General features: G+C 43.4%; 1 protein-coding gene across 1 annotated transcript in view; it reads right to left on the minus strand.

The window, feature by feature from the left end:
• The window catches only part of sgsm2 (small G protein signaling modulator 2), a gene marked incomplete at its 3' end in the record, with an annotated part of 116,221 nt that overhangs the window by 34,925 nt on the left and 68,310 nt on the right, over window positions 1-12,986 (minus strand). Inside the window, exons 4-7 of the mRNA XM_083773537.1 lie at window positions 4,918-5,085; window positions 3,991-4,058; window positions 3,288-3,436; window positions 2,577-2,711 (exon numbers count right to left, since the gene is read on the minus strand). Of these exons, the coding sequence (XP_083629663.1) occupies window positions 2,577-2,711; window positions 3,288-3,436; window positions 3,991-4,058; window positions 4,918-5,085 (520 nt within the window). The remainder of the gene's footprint in view (window positions 1-2,576; window positions 2,712-3,287; window positions 3,437-3,990; window positions 4,059-4,917; window positions 5,086-12,986) is intronic.

Consider the following 12,986-nt stretch of genomic DNA (forward strand, 5'->3'; position numbering starts at 1 on the left):
TCATACTCCATCCCGATTGGCTAAAGATTGGTTTCCAATCTTTACAGGAGTGCTCCTGAACCAGGAGTGCTCCTGAACAATATTTTATTGTTATTATAAAAACAACAAAAAAAGTGTTGTAACCTGCCGTTTTTTTTCCTACTTTCTAATTCTTTGTTTGGCCCAAAACATTGTGTTTGTTGTCATGATTTGTCACGACAAGAGTTGGCTTTCTGAATACTTTCTGAAAAGTCTATGAGGAAAATGAACGGGGATTTCTTTTCCGGGTCTCTCGAGGGGGGGGGGGGGGGGGGGGGTGGACTGCGACGCTCTATTTGGCTATACAGTTTGCCTATACTGTAACTGGCCGATTCATGTTTTAATCACCTATAGTATAACTGCACCGATCTGTGAAAAACGTTGTATGCGCACTCCCTCAGAGGCCAAGACGCGTCTGTTTGATTTCTCATATTCCATATCAGCAGCATCCGATTGTGGTGAAACTGTGCACGCATATTCCCACTAGGCTGAGGAAGACTTTTCTTTCCAATTCAGCCTCATGGTGGCGCTATAACAGGCCGAGTCATCTATAACTGCACCAGTCTGCGTAGAACGTAGTATGCTAGAGTAGAAGCCAAAGGAAAAACATCTGGCCTGCATTTTTCAATATGCCTTTTTGGCCGCCACCAGGAGGCCAACTTCAACTTTGTCTTTGGGATCCTGTCATAATCAATCCTCTACTACACCATCTACCAGTAGATCACAAAGGCTTTGCAGGTAGACCACATGACATGACATGCCCCTAAGAATATATATCATTTTAATATGAAAAAACGATTTTTGCATCTGCCGCTTGAGTTGACCTGAGATGACTTGAGGTGACTTGATTGATTGACATCAATTTCAAAGTGTTGCTACAATCATCATTACAAAGTCAAATACCAAAAAAAAAAAACCCTACCATTTCCATTTTTCACCCTCTATTTCCCATTCCATGTCTTATATGTTTTTGGTGGGTATATCTTGTTGAGCTGGTCGTTTTGAAAGTAGCTCTCAAGTCAAAAAAGTGTGGGCACCCCTGCTCTACAGACTACAAGTTCCACTGTTCCAGCCACTGTACATCTTTGACTATTGGCTATTAACTGCTATTCTATTATTATTACGCAATACCAAACAATGCACGCCACAACAAACGTTTCCTGACCTGGTGGAGCACTTTTTCTGGTCTTACATCGTTAAGGAACTGCTCGAGTCACAAATCTGCACTCTGGAAACACAAACTTCCTCCAATTAAGTCCCCATCTCAAGCTCTGTCATGGGCGACCGAGTCTTCTGGTCAGAGCTATATATATATGTCTCGACTGTGAAACTCACTCCCCGACTAAGAACACAGTCTGTCGATGCTAACTTCTACGCAGTTATTCGTCTACTTTTATTCTGTGTCCTCATTCGCACACTTTTCTTCTCTTGCATCGAAAACACTGAACTACGAGTGGAGTTTGTGGCCATTTCATTGTTCAGGGAATGGTTCCGTTGTTTGCAGCTGAAGGGTGATGGCACCACAGTCGTACCATGACGTGATGCATGAAGGGCAGCGTTACCTCAATTATGAGGTAGGAAGGGAGGAATGACCAAACAATGGAATGGCTATCCTATGCGACCTGTAGCTATGTGTGGATAGAAAATTACTGCGTAGGTGTGCAGCGTACAAAGCACCAATTATGTGCTACTGAGAGTTTAGCAGCGCGAGGTGAGCTGTTATGATTAATGTAGCTGTGTCCACTGTGTAGATAATATGCATGCATATTCTTGAACAGTGCACTGCCGACAGATGTCCTTAACTATATCACGTGTGATATGCCTTTAGTGATGAATTATTAGGACAAATATCTGAGCTGGACAAATGTGCTTATTCCAATGGAACGTGCAAATTCGATTTAGTTTAAGGGTTTGCAATGTTGGAAATGTTCAGCTGTTGGGCATCTACATTTTGCCATTTATGAATGACGGTAATGTTTGTCTCTTTACTCTTTACTCTAGATCTCTAAACCCAACTTTTGTCACACCATCACTAAACCTGGGAATATTTCACCCAATGTAATATATTCCATAAAGAAATATTTCTCATAAAAAAAAAGTACATGGCAATTTGAAGTACTCAACATGAACATGATCATTTTTTTAATATTTCTAAAACTAAAAAATGAGGCTGGGAAAATGAAGCCAGCCGCTAAAAACAGGGTGAAGTTGTGTCATGTTTCAGGGCAAATAATAAGCAAGGGGCTGGCTTCCTGCCTTAAAAAAAAAGAAGATAATAGACAATCTACAAGCTCACAATACACCGTGAGCTTGTAGATCTGCTTTTTTCTATTTTTGAAACCTTTTAGAAATAATGGCATGCCCAAAACAGGAACACCAGGTTGAATGTGGTTAGACCGGCATAATAATGAAATTGAAACGTGCGCGCACGCACGCACACGCGCACACACGCACACGCGCACGTACGCACACACACACACACACACACACACACACACACACACACACACACACACACACGCGCGCACACGCAGTGGAGAGAGAGAACAGGTTCCTACCGGCTGCACCAGCACGTTGTTCTTGCCATAAAGGAGGTGTGTGCGAGAGTTCTGGTGCAACGACTCCACGTACTCCCTGGCAGAGGCAGCGAACTTGTCCTCAGACATGTTGACACTGGACTGCCTTTTACGGAACTACGGAACCGAAAGACAGACATTAGAGAAACAGTGTTGTTTTCGTCTACTAAAAAAAACTATGACAAAAAATGGGTGCCGTGTCATTAGTCAGAAGGTTCATTGTTCCGTAATTACTATCCCTATCTCTAACCCTAACCTAAACCTAACCGCAAGCACGGGAGCAGTGCATGTTCGGACTAACGGGACTTCGGATCTATGGGCAGTTTCCAAAAAATGTTCGTCGACTACCTTTTTTTACTGGCGAAAACCTACATGGAAACTAAATGAAAACTAAGTTACGGTGACTAAAACTATCAGACCAAATATGTCGACAATGTTGTTGATGAATAAAGACTAGACTAAAATGTTAGGAAGGGACTAGTGGACAAGAGATCCAGTATAAGTCATTGTACACTTGGTTGCATGAAAATACATATTTCCCTAACCAATAAGAGTCCTTTTTTGCTCCATGCCATACTAGTACTGCGAGCATGACACCACTGTGCGCATGCATACACTAACAAACAAACAAACATACACCTCCGGACTATAGCTCCAAAGATGTGCCCCCCCCCCCTCCCCCCCTCCCCTCACCCCCAGAGCAGGCCTGCGGCTGGGCGAGGCGTCCTGGCTGCGGTGAGCTCCGTGGATGCGGTGGCGTTGGACCAGCTCGTTTGCAGAGGGGTCCGTCCAGAAGTGGTCGGACGTCTTCAACTTGGTGTACTCCAGAGCACAGGGCCCCACTGACAACACACACACACACACACACACACACACACACACACACACACACAGTCATACACGCAATGTGTGAAAACATACTGGAAGAGGTTCATATTTCTTATTTGTATATAACTGGACCGCGAACAACCAGCATTTCATTGATGATTTGATCTCTGATGGTACTGTGTACGCTAGGGCATTAACCCATTCTGGGCGGGCACCCCTTTTGGTGTTAGCATCACGTTATGCTTTAGCTATTGAAAAATAGCAGATCTACAAGCGAGCTTGTAGGTCTGCTATTTTTGAAAAATCGAAGAACGACTGACATTTTTAGAATCTGATCTCGGGTCAGAATGGGTTCATCAGACCAGTGTGTGTCCAGTGGAAACCACGTATGAATCTGATCTCAGGTCAGAATGGGTTAAGCAACTAGTCGACTAGTAAATCCACTAGTCGACCGTGTTGGTACTATGACTAGAAGTGAATGACCTACTGAACGCTACTGTAATGACGTCGTCACGCGCACTTTGCATCTGAATCTGATCTCAGGTCAGAATGGGTTAATAAAACTCACCGAGTAGAGCAGCCAAGATGGGCCCATACACGGGGTCATGCATCAGAGCTTCTTTCTCATAGTATTTGCTGTATAAAAAAACACAGACACAACATGAGAATTATGAAGCAAACCTGATTTGGGCATTTGGACAATATTTCACACAGCGCACATACCAAGTGCAGGGGGAGAGGCTAGACAAGACCACATAATGAAGAGTTATTAATGGGAATTGATAACTCGTTCTTTAGAAAATTATTAAGACAAATGACTCCTTTATTCTAGTCAATGAGGCAAGAAGGACCTCGATCGATATTAACCCATTTTGGGGTCGGGAACCCCTTTTGGTGTTCTAAAAGCATTATGTTATACTTTAGCTATTGGAAAAGTAGCAGATCTACAAGCTCATAGCTCAAGCTCTGCGAACTTGTAGGTCTGCTATTTTTGAAAAATGTGGCGCAAATCTTTGAATATATATATTCTTTCAGAGTGAACGTTTTAAGCTCAAATCTTTGCTTCTGGGGGAGGGGGGGGGGGGTTCCTGGAACATCATATTTTCAGATGGGGGTCGGCGGCCAATTACATATAATCTTGGGGGTCCTTGACATGAAAATGAAAACGACTGAAATAAAACAGGGGTTTTTCAGAAAACCGTCAAGATTTTAGAAGGCATTTGTAGAATCGTCCTCAGGTCAAAATGGTTAACCCATTTTGGGCGGGAACCCCTTTTGGTGTTAGCATTATGTAATGCTTTAGCTATTGAAAAATAGCAGATCGGCGTGCTACGAGCTTGTAGGTCTGCTATTTTTGAAGAATCGTGAAAAGTGACATGAAAGTGTTTGAGAACGACTGACATCAAAAAACAGCTTTTTCCAAGAAAACAGTCAGGATTTAGAAGACATTTGCAGAATCGTTCCCATGGTCTAAATGGGTTCTAAAACACCTCACCTGGAGTTGTCCACGATGTGCTGCACCAACTTGTCCAGAACCTTGTCGAAGAGGGCGATGCGAACCCAGATGTGTCTGATGGCCTGAGCGGAGAGGGGCTGGGGGGAGCGGTTCGACGCCGTGGAGCCCTGCCGTCGGAGCGGTTCATGACTGACACTCTGGGCCCTCCTGCAGCGTTAAAATAAATAACATTTCCATACAAGTGTCACATTCTCTCTCCCCCTCAGTCTGTGACTCCACCATGGCCACTCCCACATTCATTTCCACCACACTGCAGTCCCACTTACACACCTGTCTTCAACTCCCTCGTCAGGCCACCTGTGAACACTTTGCCAATCAACCTGCTCCTATAAAACTGGACTCTTCACAAACTCTCATTGTCAGTTCATAGTTTGATGTCATAGTTGCTTGTCTGTGGATTCCTGTTTTGACCACTTTGTCATTTTGCCATTGCCTGAGTGATTCCTGCCTACTACTCAGTGTAAGATCTGCCTTATTCTTTATTAAATACTTAACTTTTATTCGTGTTTGTTGTTACTCTGCACTTGGGTTCGACTGTCTACATCCGTGACAATGAGGGCAAAGGTCAAAACAATTGTGAGAGAGCGGGTCCATCAATACCAGTGGTCGGAAAAGTATACTCAAAAGTTTTACTTAACCCATTTTGGGGCGGGATTAACCCCCTTTTGGTGTTTTATGAATTATGTTGTACTTTAGCTTTTGGAAAAATAGCAGATCGACAAGCTACGAGCTTGTAGGTCTGCTATTTTAGAAAAATCGTGGAAATGTGGCCCAAATGTTTGAATGTATTCTTTCAGAGCGAACGTTTTTAACTAAAATCTTTGCTTCTGTGAGGGTCCCCGCCCGCCGCCCGGAACAACATATTTTCAGATGGGGCTCGGCGGACAATTACATAGAAACATGGGGTTTTTCAGAAAACTGTCAAGATTTAGAAGACATTTGTAGAATCGTCCGCGGGTCTAAATGGGTTAAGTAAAAGTATCAATTATACAGCCATTTTGAAATACTTCAGTACAAGTAAAAGTCCAGAATCAGGACTCGCTGTAAGCACTGGACCAGGGCTATAGCAGCCTGCCCCGCAGTCCTGCACTGCGCGCAGGCAGTACAGTAGAGAGAACAGTGAACGGTGTGAGACTTGCCTTGCTACCGCTGGTTTCCCTCTGGTTTGCGCACCAAAACGAGCTACTAACCACCAGTTAACTTGCCAAGTTGCCACATGCTTGAATATTTTATGAAATCAATTGGATTATCACAGCTGAAGAAGCGTCAGGTTTTCGTCATGTTGCACCGAGTCTCGTTAAGCCAGCTGGCTGCAATGAATAAAACCTAATTATTAATCTGTGTGTGTGTGTGTGTGTGTGTGTGTGTGTGTGTGTGTGTGTGTGTGTGTGTGTGTGTGTGTGTGTGTGTGTGTGTGTGTGTGTGTGTGTGTGTGTGTGTGTGTGTGTGCGTGCGTGCGTGCGTGCGTGCGTGATCTTATTGTGGGTGTACTGATGTATTATGACAAACACACTCTCAAAACTTCAATCGCCAAATGATGTGTATGTGCTTGTTGAAGGAAGAGAGAGAGAGAGGGGTGGTGTCAGATACTGCAGTCACGATGCCTGCAATGCTCTTCACCGTGTGTGTGTGTGTGTGTGTGTGTGTGTGTGTGTTACATCTCACTGAAACTTGTGTTTCTATACATTTGTGGCTGCATTGGACTGATATGAATGCTGTTTAAAACCCATTTAGACCCGACGTCGAAATAAAAACAAAGTCTTCTGAAAGAATATATATTAAAAGATTTGCGCCGCATTTTCACAATAAAAAAAATAAATAGCAGACCTACAAGCTCGTAGCGCGCCACTCGGTGGCGCGCTATGAGCTTGTGGATCTCCACAAGCTATTTTTCAATAGCTAAAGTATAACATAATGCTTAGTTAAAACACCATCCATTTTGGATGCTGCATTGGAAGCATCTTCACCTGAACTGGTGTGTGTTTAGAGCAAAAGATTTGCTTAAAACATTCTATTTTATTTGTACTACTTTGCAAATACTGTAATTGTATTGTAAGACCGTAATGGATTGCAGATGTTCACATTGGGTTCTGTCACAGTATAATAACGGGTTTGAGTTTTTCCTCTCTTGGTTAACTTTTGAAGTTTTCTTTTAGGATAACTTTAACAGCTGTGAAACGTATTTTACCAAAATAAATTTGGCGTTTGCGTTCAACTCACAACTCACAACACAACTGACCATCTGTAAACGGTGCATTTATATAGTGCCTTTATCCAAGGCGCTTTACATAGATTGTGCATTACATTCACCCATTCACACACACACACACACACACACTCATGCTGTACACCGATGGCGGCGGAAACCATGCAAGGCACCAACCAGCACATCAGGAGCAATTATAGGGGTCCAGTGTCTTGCTCAAGGACACTTCCACACTAACTCTGGGGGAGCCCACAGGGTTCGAACTGGCAACCTTGCGGTTACCATCCAGCCACTCTATACCCCTGAGCCACCGCCGCATCTGTGCACCTCATAACCTTAATTTGGCAGTTAAAACAAAATCCCATTCATAGGCTACTTTAAGTTACACAAATTCTGAGCTTAATGGAATTTTAAGGAGACTATTGACTAGAGGCAGAACAATAATGCAGGTGCTTTGTGCTTTGACAGTTTTCTGAAAAAGCTATGTTTCGTTGTCAGTGGTTCTTCGATTTTTCAAAAATAGCAGACCTACAAGTAGATCTGCTATTTTTCAATAGCTTAAAGCATAACATAATGCTAACACCAAAAGGGGTTCCCGTCCAAAATGGGTTAAGCTCTGAAGCCATTCATGAGCAAAAGCAAGTCAAAATTCATCCGGTGGATCTATGGTTTTGCTGAGAAGAGAAGCGATCCGCTACATTCAGTATTAGTCCGCGTTACTTCAAAGGATTGTTCAGTTGGATCTGAAACCTTTGAGAGAAGTCATTTGCCTGCTAACAATATGTGTCACGGTTTTGAGGTTTATTGAGACTTAAATGATATAATGTGGCTCCGTGCTAAACATCTGTCCATTGATGTAACCACAGCAACATGTGTGTTCAATTAAGGAGACCGTCCAACCATCGGTGAGTTCAAACATCCGTTTCCTGCGTATTGGTGTACACACACAGTCTCTTTGTGAATCCAAAATGTCAACAAATGTCAACGTGTAACCCACTGGTGGCTGGTGATTACATCCTGAGCTAACGAGTCAACGTGAATATGACAATGAATAATGCCACGATGATTAATTCCCGCCGCGACATTTAACGTGATCTGAATTTCAATTCTTCCAGCCCATCCCCAAAGGCAACATGCTCACCCCCATCCCTTATTATACCGTAGCTATACAGTCCTTATAATACACCAAACATGGCCAGGCATACTTTATACGCCAGTGGTTCCACAACCTTTTCATGTCAAGGACCCCCAAATTGACACTTAATTGGCCCGCGGATATATGCCAGGGACCCCCATAAGATAAAAATAAGACCATTGTTTATGGCTCTAGCAGTGATTCTCAATGATAAAAATGTCAAGGACCCCTCCAGTTTGACATATATTAGTCTACGGACCCCCATTGAATGACATTTCTATCTCTGCGACCCCCAATTTATATTGTAAAACCAATGTTAATTTAACTCTGAGAGTGTACAAATGGAACCAAACGGACTCTCAGAGTTACAGACCCATAAGGGTCCATTAGGTTTGTAACTATCATTTAGCTGGGGGGGGGGGGCGGAACTCCCTCAAGGACCCCTAGGTGTCCCTGCCGGACCCCACTTTGGGAACCACTGTTGTACACACTACACACACACATCCCGTTTCCTTATCTCAAAGCTGCTGTACTGTTGTACTAGTTGTATTGTATTAACAAAACGTCACTACCGAACACAGACTGGTTAACCCATTCTGAACGGGAACCCATTTTGGTGTTAGCATCATGTTATGCTTTAGATATTGTAAAATAGCTGATCTACAAGCTCATAGCGCGCCACCGAGCGGTGGCGCGCTATGAGCTTGACTGACATTTTTAGAATCTGATCTCAGGTCAGAATGGGTTAATCAGACCAGTGTGTGTCCAGTGGAAACCTCGTATGAATCTGATCTCAGGTCAGAATGGGTTTTAAATAACACATATAACACATATTTCTACTTAGTAAGAAGCAGCTTGCAGGGCCCTGTGGGTTGTCCAACAGTTTCCTAACACACCCCGAACGCCCGGGGTTATTTCTTTAATCCATTAAGTCAGAGCGCCCAGCGGTTTATAGCAGCGGAGCACATTTAGCGACGGACCGACGGATGCTATCCCGGATGTGGCTGAAGCAGCTTGATGTAGCCAAAACACTCCCGGGGCGAACAACCACAACGGGAGGGTGTGATTCATTCTAAGGGACCGCGATGGGCCGTCTAACACATCATCTTTTCTTAGAATTGGACGGTGAATGCTTTTTAGATCAAGAGTTATTCACCTTTTAAGATTTTCGATCTCGTCGGCTAAAATGGGGGCGGGGGACATTTTCGATGACGCAGGTCCAGTCGCGGAGCAGCCTTATAACTGTATGGGAGCAGCAGGTCCAGTCGCGGAGCAGCCTTATAACTGTATGGGAGCAGCAGGTCCAGTCGCGGAGCAGCCTTATAACTGTATGGGAGCAGCAGGTCCAGTCGCGGAGCAGCCTTATAACTGTATGGGAGCAGGTCCAGTCGCGGAGCAGCCTTGTATGGGAGCAGGTCCAGTCGCGGAGCAGCCTTGTATGGGAGCAGGGGCGATATAATAGTGCTGATGATGAGCTGAATGAGCTGAATTTGATGAGCTGAATGCACGCTCGTTCGTTCACTGGGCGCACGGACGCAAAAAGTGTCGTTCTTGAATGTGTTATGAGAGTGGGGTGGCAGTAGAGAGTACACAGGTTCCCTCCTCTCAATGCTGCCACCATCTGGCGGAGTCAGGTTTGATTGATTGATTGATTGATTGATGCATTTATTAGCAGATTGGAGAATTACAGTACATTTCAAGCACAACTTAATACAAAACTGTTAGCTAAGCTAACATAAAGTATTACACTTGTTTGCAATAGGTCCCACCATCTTCAATTCATCATAACGTACTGTACACTTTAGAAGCAAGCATGAATAAGCAACTACTGTACATTTTAAAATCAAGCCCAAATAAGCAACTACTGTACATTTTAAAATCAAGCCCAAATAAGCAACTACTGTACACTTTAAAATCACTGTACACTCTACACACCCTCCGCCAACCTGGGGAGAGCAACGGACTTGAACTCAGGGAGTTTCCCTGGTTGGACGTAGTGCGTGGAAGGAACACGTTATTCCAACCAGTTCCTTTCCCCTCCATCAGGCGTCCCGGCTGGCCAGGGGGAGGCGGTTTAGAGACCAGGATTACTGCATGCAAACTCCACACAGAAAGGCCCTTTCGCCGACGTATCTGTGTGTCAGATTGTGAAAATAATAATGATCACAATAATATCTAAGCGCTCACATAGGCAGAAGTTACTTGGATTTCATTGTACCTTTTTCCTAAACCTACTGGCTTGCCTCACTCACACTCACGCTTGTTGAGACACACCTGCACTATTATATTGTGCAAATGTGTGTGCACTCATTTGCACCTGCATGATGCACGGGTATACACACAGCAGGTGCATTTCACTCTCCTTACTGTATAGGATGTGCAGGCACACATCAGTGGTGGAAAAAGTACTCAATTGTTTTGCTTAAGTAAAAGTACCAATACTGCAATTTTATAACTACTTCGTTACAAGTAGAAGTACGGAATTGAAAATGTACGTACTTGAGTAAAAGTACAAAAGTATCGGCATCAAAATGTACTTAAAGTACTAAAAGTAAAATTATTCATATTGCAGAATGTCCCGTTTCACAAGTTCAAAATGTGTACAAAATCTATTGAAAATAGCCGATCTACAAGCTCTCAATGCGTCGCGTTGCGACGCATTGAGAGCTTGTAGATCGCCTATTTTCAAATGTCCGAAATGTATACGGTTGAAGTGGTTAATGTATGTTTTTTTTAATCGCCGAAGTAACTAGTAACTAAAGTTTTCAAATAATTGTAGTGGAGTAAAAGTACACATTGTGGCGGTGGAGTAGAAGTAAAAGTACTGGAAATTGGAAATACTCAAGTACAAATACCTCAACATTGTACTTAAGTACAGTACTTAAGTAAAAGTACTCAGTTACTTTCCACCACTGGAGCACATACTGCAGGAGCTCTGTCCTTCAGGGGAGCAGGTGGTTCCCCTATGGAAGCCGTTACTGTACTGTACTGTACTGTACTATACTGTACATGAGGAAGAAACCAACACACAGCATCTCTACCAGTGTCGTTTTTGTCGACTAAAACGAAGACGAAAAATGCTACCTTTTTTCACTGACAAAAACTAAATGGAAACTAAGCTACGATGACTAAAACTAAGACTAAATATACTGACAATTCCGTCAACAAAAAAAAAATAGACTAAAATGCTAGGAAGGGACTAGTGGACAAGAGATCCAGTACAAGTCATTTAACACTTGGTTGCATGCTGAAAATAGCAGATCTACAAGCTCACAACGTGGTGCAGCGTGACGCGTTGTGAGCTTGTAGATCGGCTATTTTCAGCAAGTGAAAAAAAACAGCCATTACGACGGCATCAAGGCCCGCCAAAATACATTTTAGTCGACTAAATCAACTGTAGATTTAGTCGACTAAAATCGTATGATATTTAGTCGACTAAAACTAGACTGACACTAAGACATTCCAGGTGACTAAAATGTGACTAAAACTAAATGAAAACTATTCAAGAGACTAAAACTAAAATGGAAATCTGCTGCCAAAAATAACCGTGATCTCTAGTACACCATATCATTGCTGGTCAGGCAAATGCTTGCTATACCGTGCAAAAAAAAGGAAATGGGGGGTAAAAGGATCCAATGTAGTTATTATTTAGTCACAAGATCTTGTTCAAAATTGATGATAGTACAGTATAGCTCTAGAGCCGCCTGTTGCAGACCCCTGACTTAAACCAAGCAAAGATAACAGATCTACAAGCTCACGACACCTCGCACCATCATAGATTGGCTATTTTCGCTGCTTCCTGTGCAACACACTTCGCACAACAAACTACCAGGGCATTGAGTTAAGAAAAACAACCTACAAGTTGGAATATGGAGATACACGTTTTCTGCCCTACAGAAACAATGTGCTACTGTATCTCTCTCTCTGTTTCTCTCCCTCTCTCCTCTCAGCAACAATAGTGTAACGAGGTTGCTACGGCAACTGGAGTAAATGAGCAATGAAGCCCTGGGTGTGTGTGTGTGCGTGTGTGTGTGTGTGTGTGTGTGTGTGTGTGTGTGTGTGTGTGTGTGTGTGTGTGTGTGTGTGTGTGTGTGTGTGTGTGCGTGTGTGTGTGTGTGTGTGTGTGTGTGTGTGTGTGTGTAATGCTATTCAAGATGTTTATTTATTTATTTATTTATATGTCACTCACTCATACAGGTAAAAGCAGCTAAATGTTGGGGTGGCATGGCTATAGACAACAACCAGTCAGCCAGGCTAGGTCGCCTGACCAGGACTGTGAAAGTTGTGCAGGTTGTTGCAGCCATCAGGACCTTGAGGGGGGGAAACAGCATTTCTATGACGGGATGGGAAATATAGCGTTTCTAATATGACATAGATACAGCATACTGTGAGTGTGCATGTTGTGTATTTGTGGCAGAAGTGCTTTTGGAGGTGTACTTTGACATGCAATTCTAATTGGGGTTGACTAGATGTTGCAATCATGAGCACACTCATTTTGTGGAAGAGGAAAAAGATAGAAAAGAGAAAAAAGAAAAAACAACTAGAAAAAGTGCCCCTTGCAGGGCACAGGTCTCCACCAGGCCAGGTCAGGTTGTGGCCTCCTGGTGGCGCTATAATAGGACAGGTCTCCACCAGGCCAGGTCAGGTTGTGGCCTCCTGGTGGCGCTATAATAGGCCAATGTGAAAAGGGTGACATTTCTTCTCACG

Source organism: Protomyctophum parallelum (assembly GCF_964188405.1).
Source record: "Protomyctophum parallelum genome assembly, chromosome: 9".
NCBI classification, from domain to species: domain Eukaryota; kingdom Metazoa; phylum Chordata; class Actinopteri; order Myctophiformes; family Myctophidae; genus Protomyctophum; species Protomyctophum parallelum.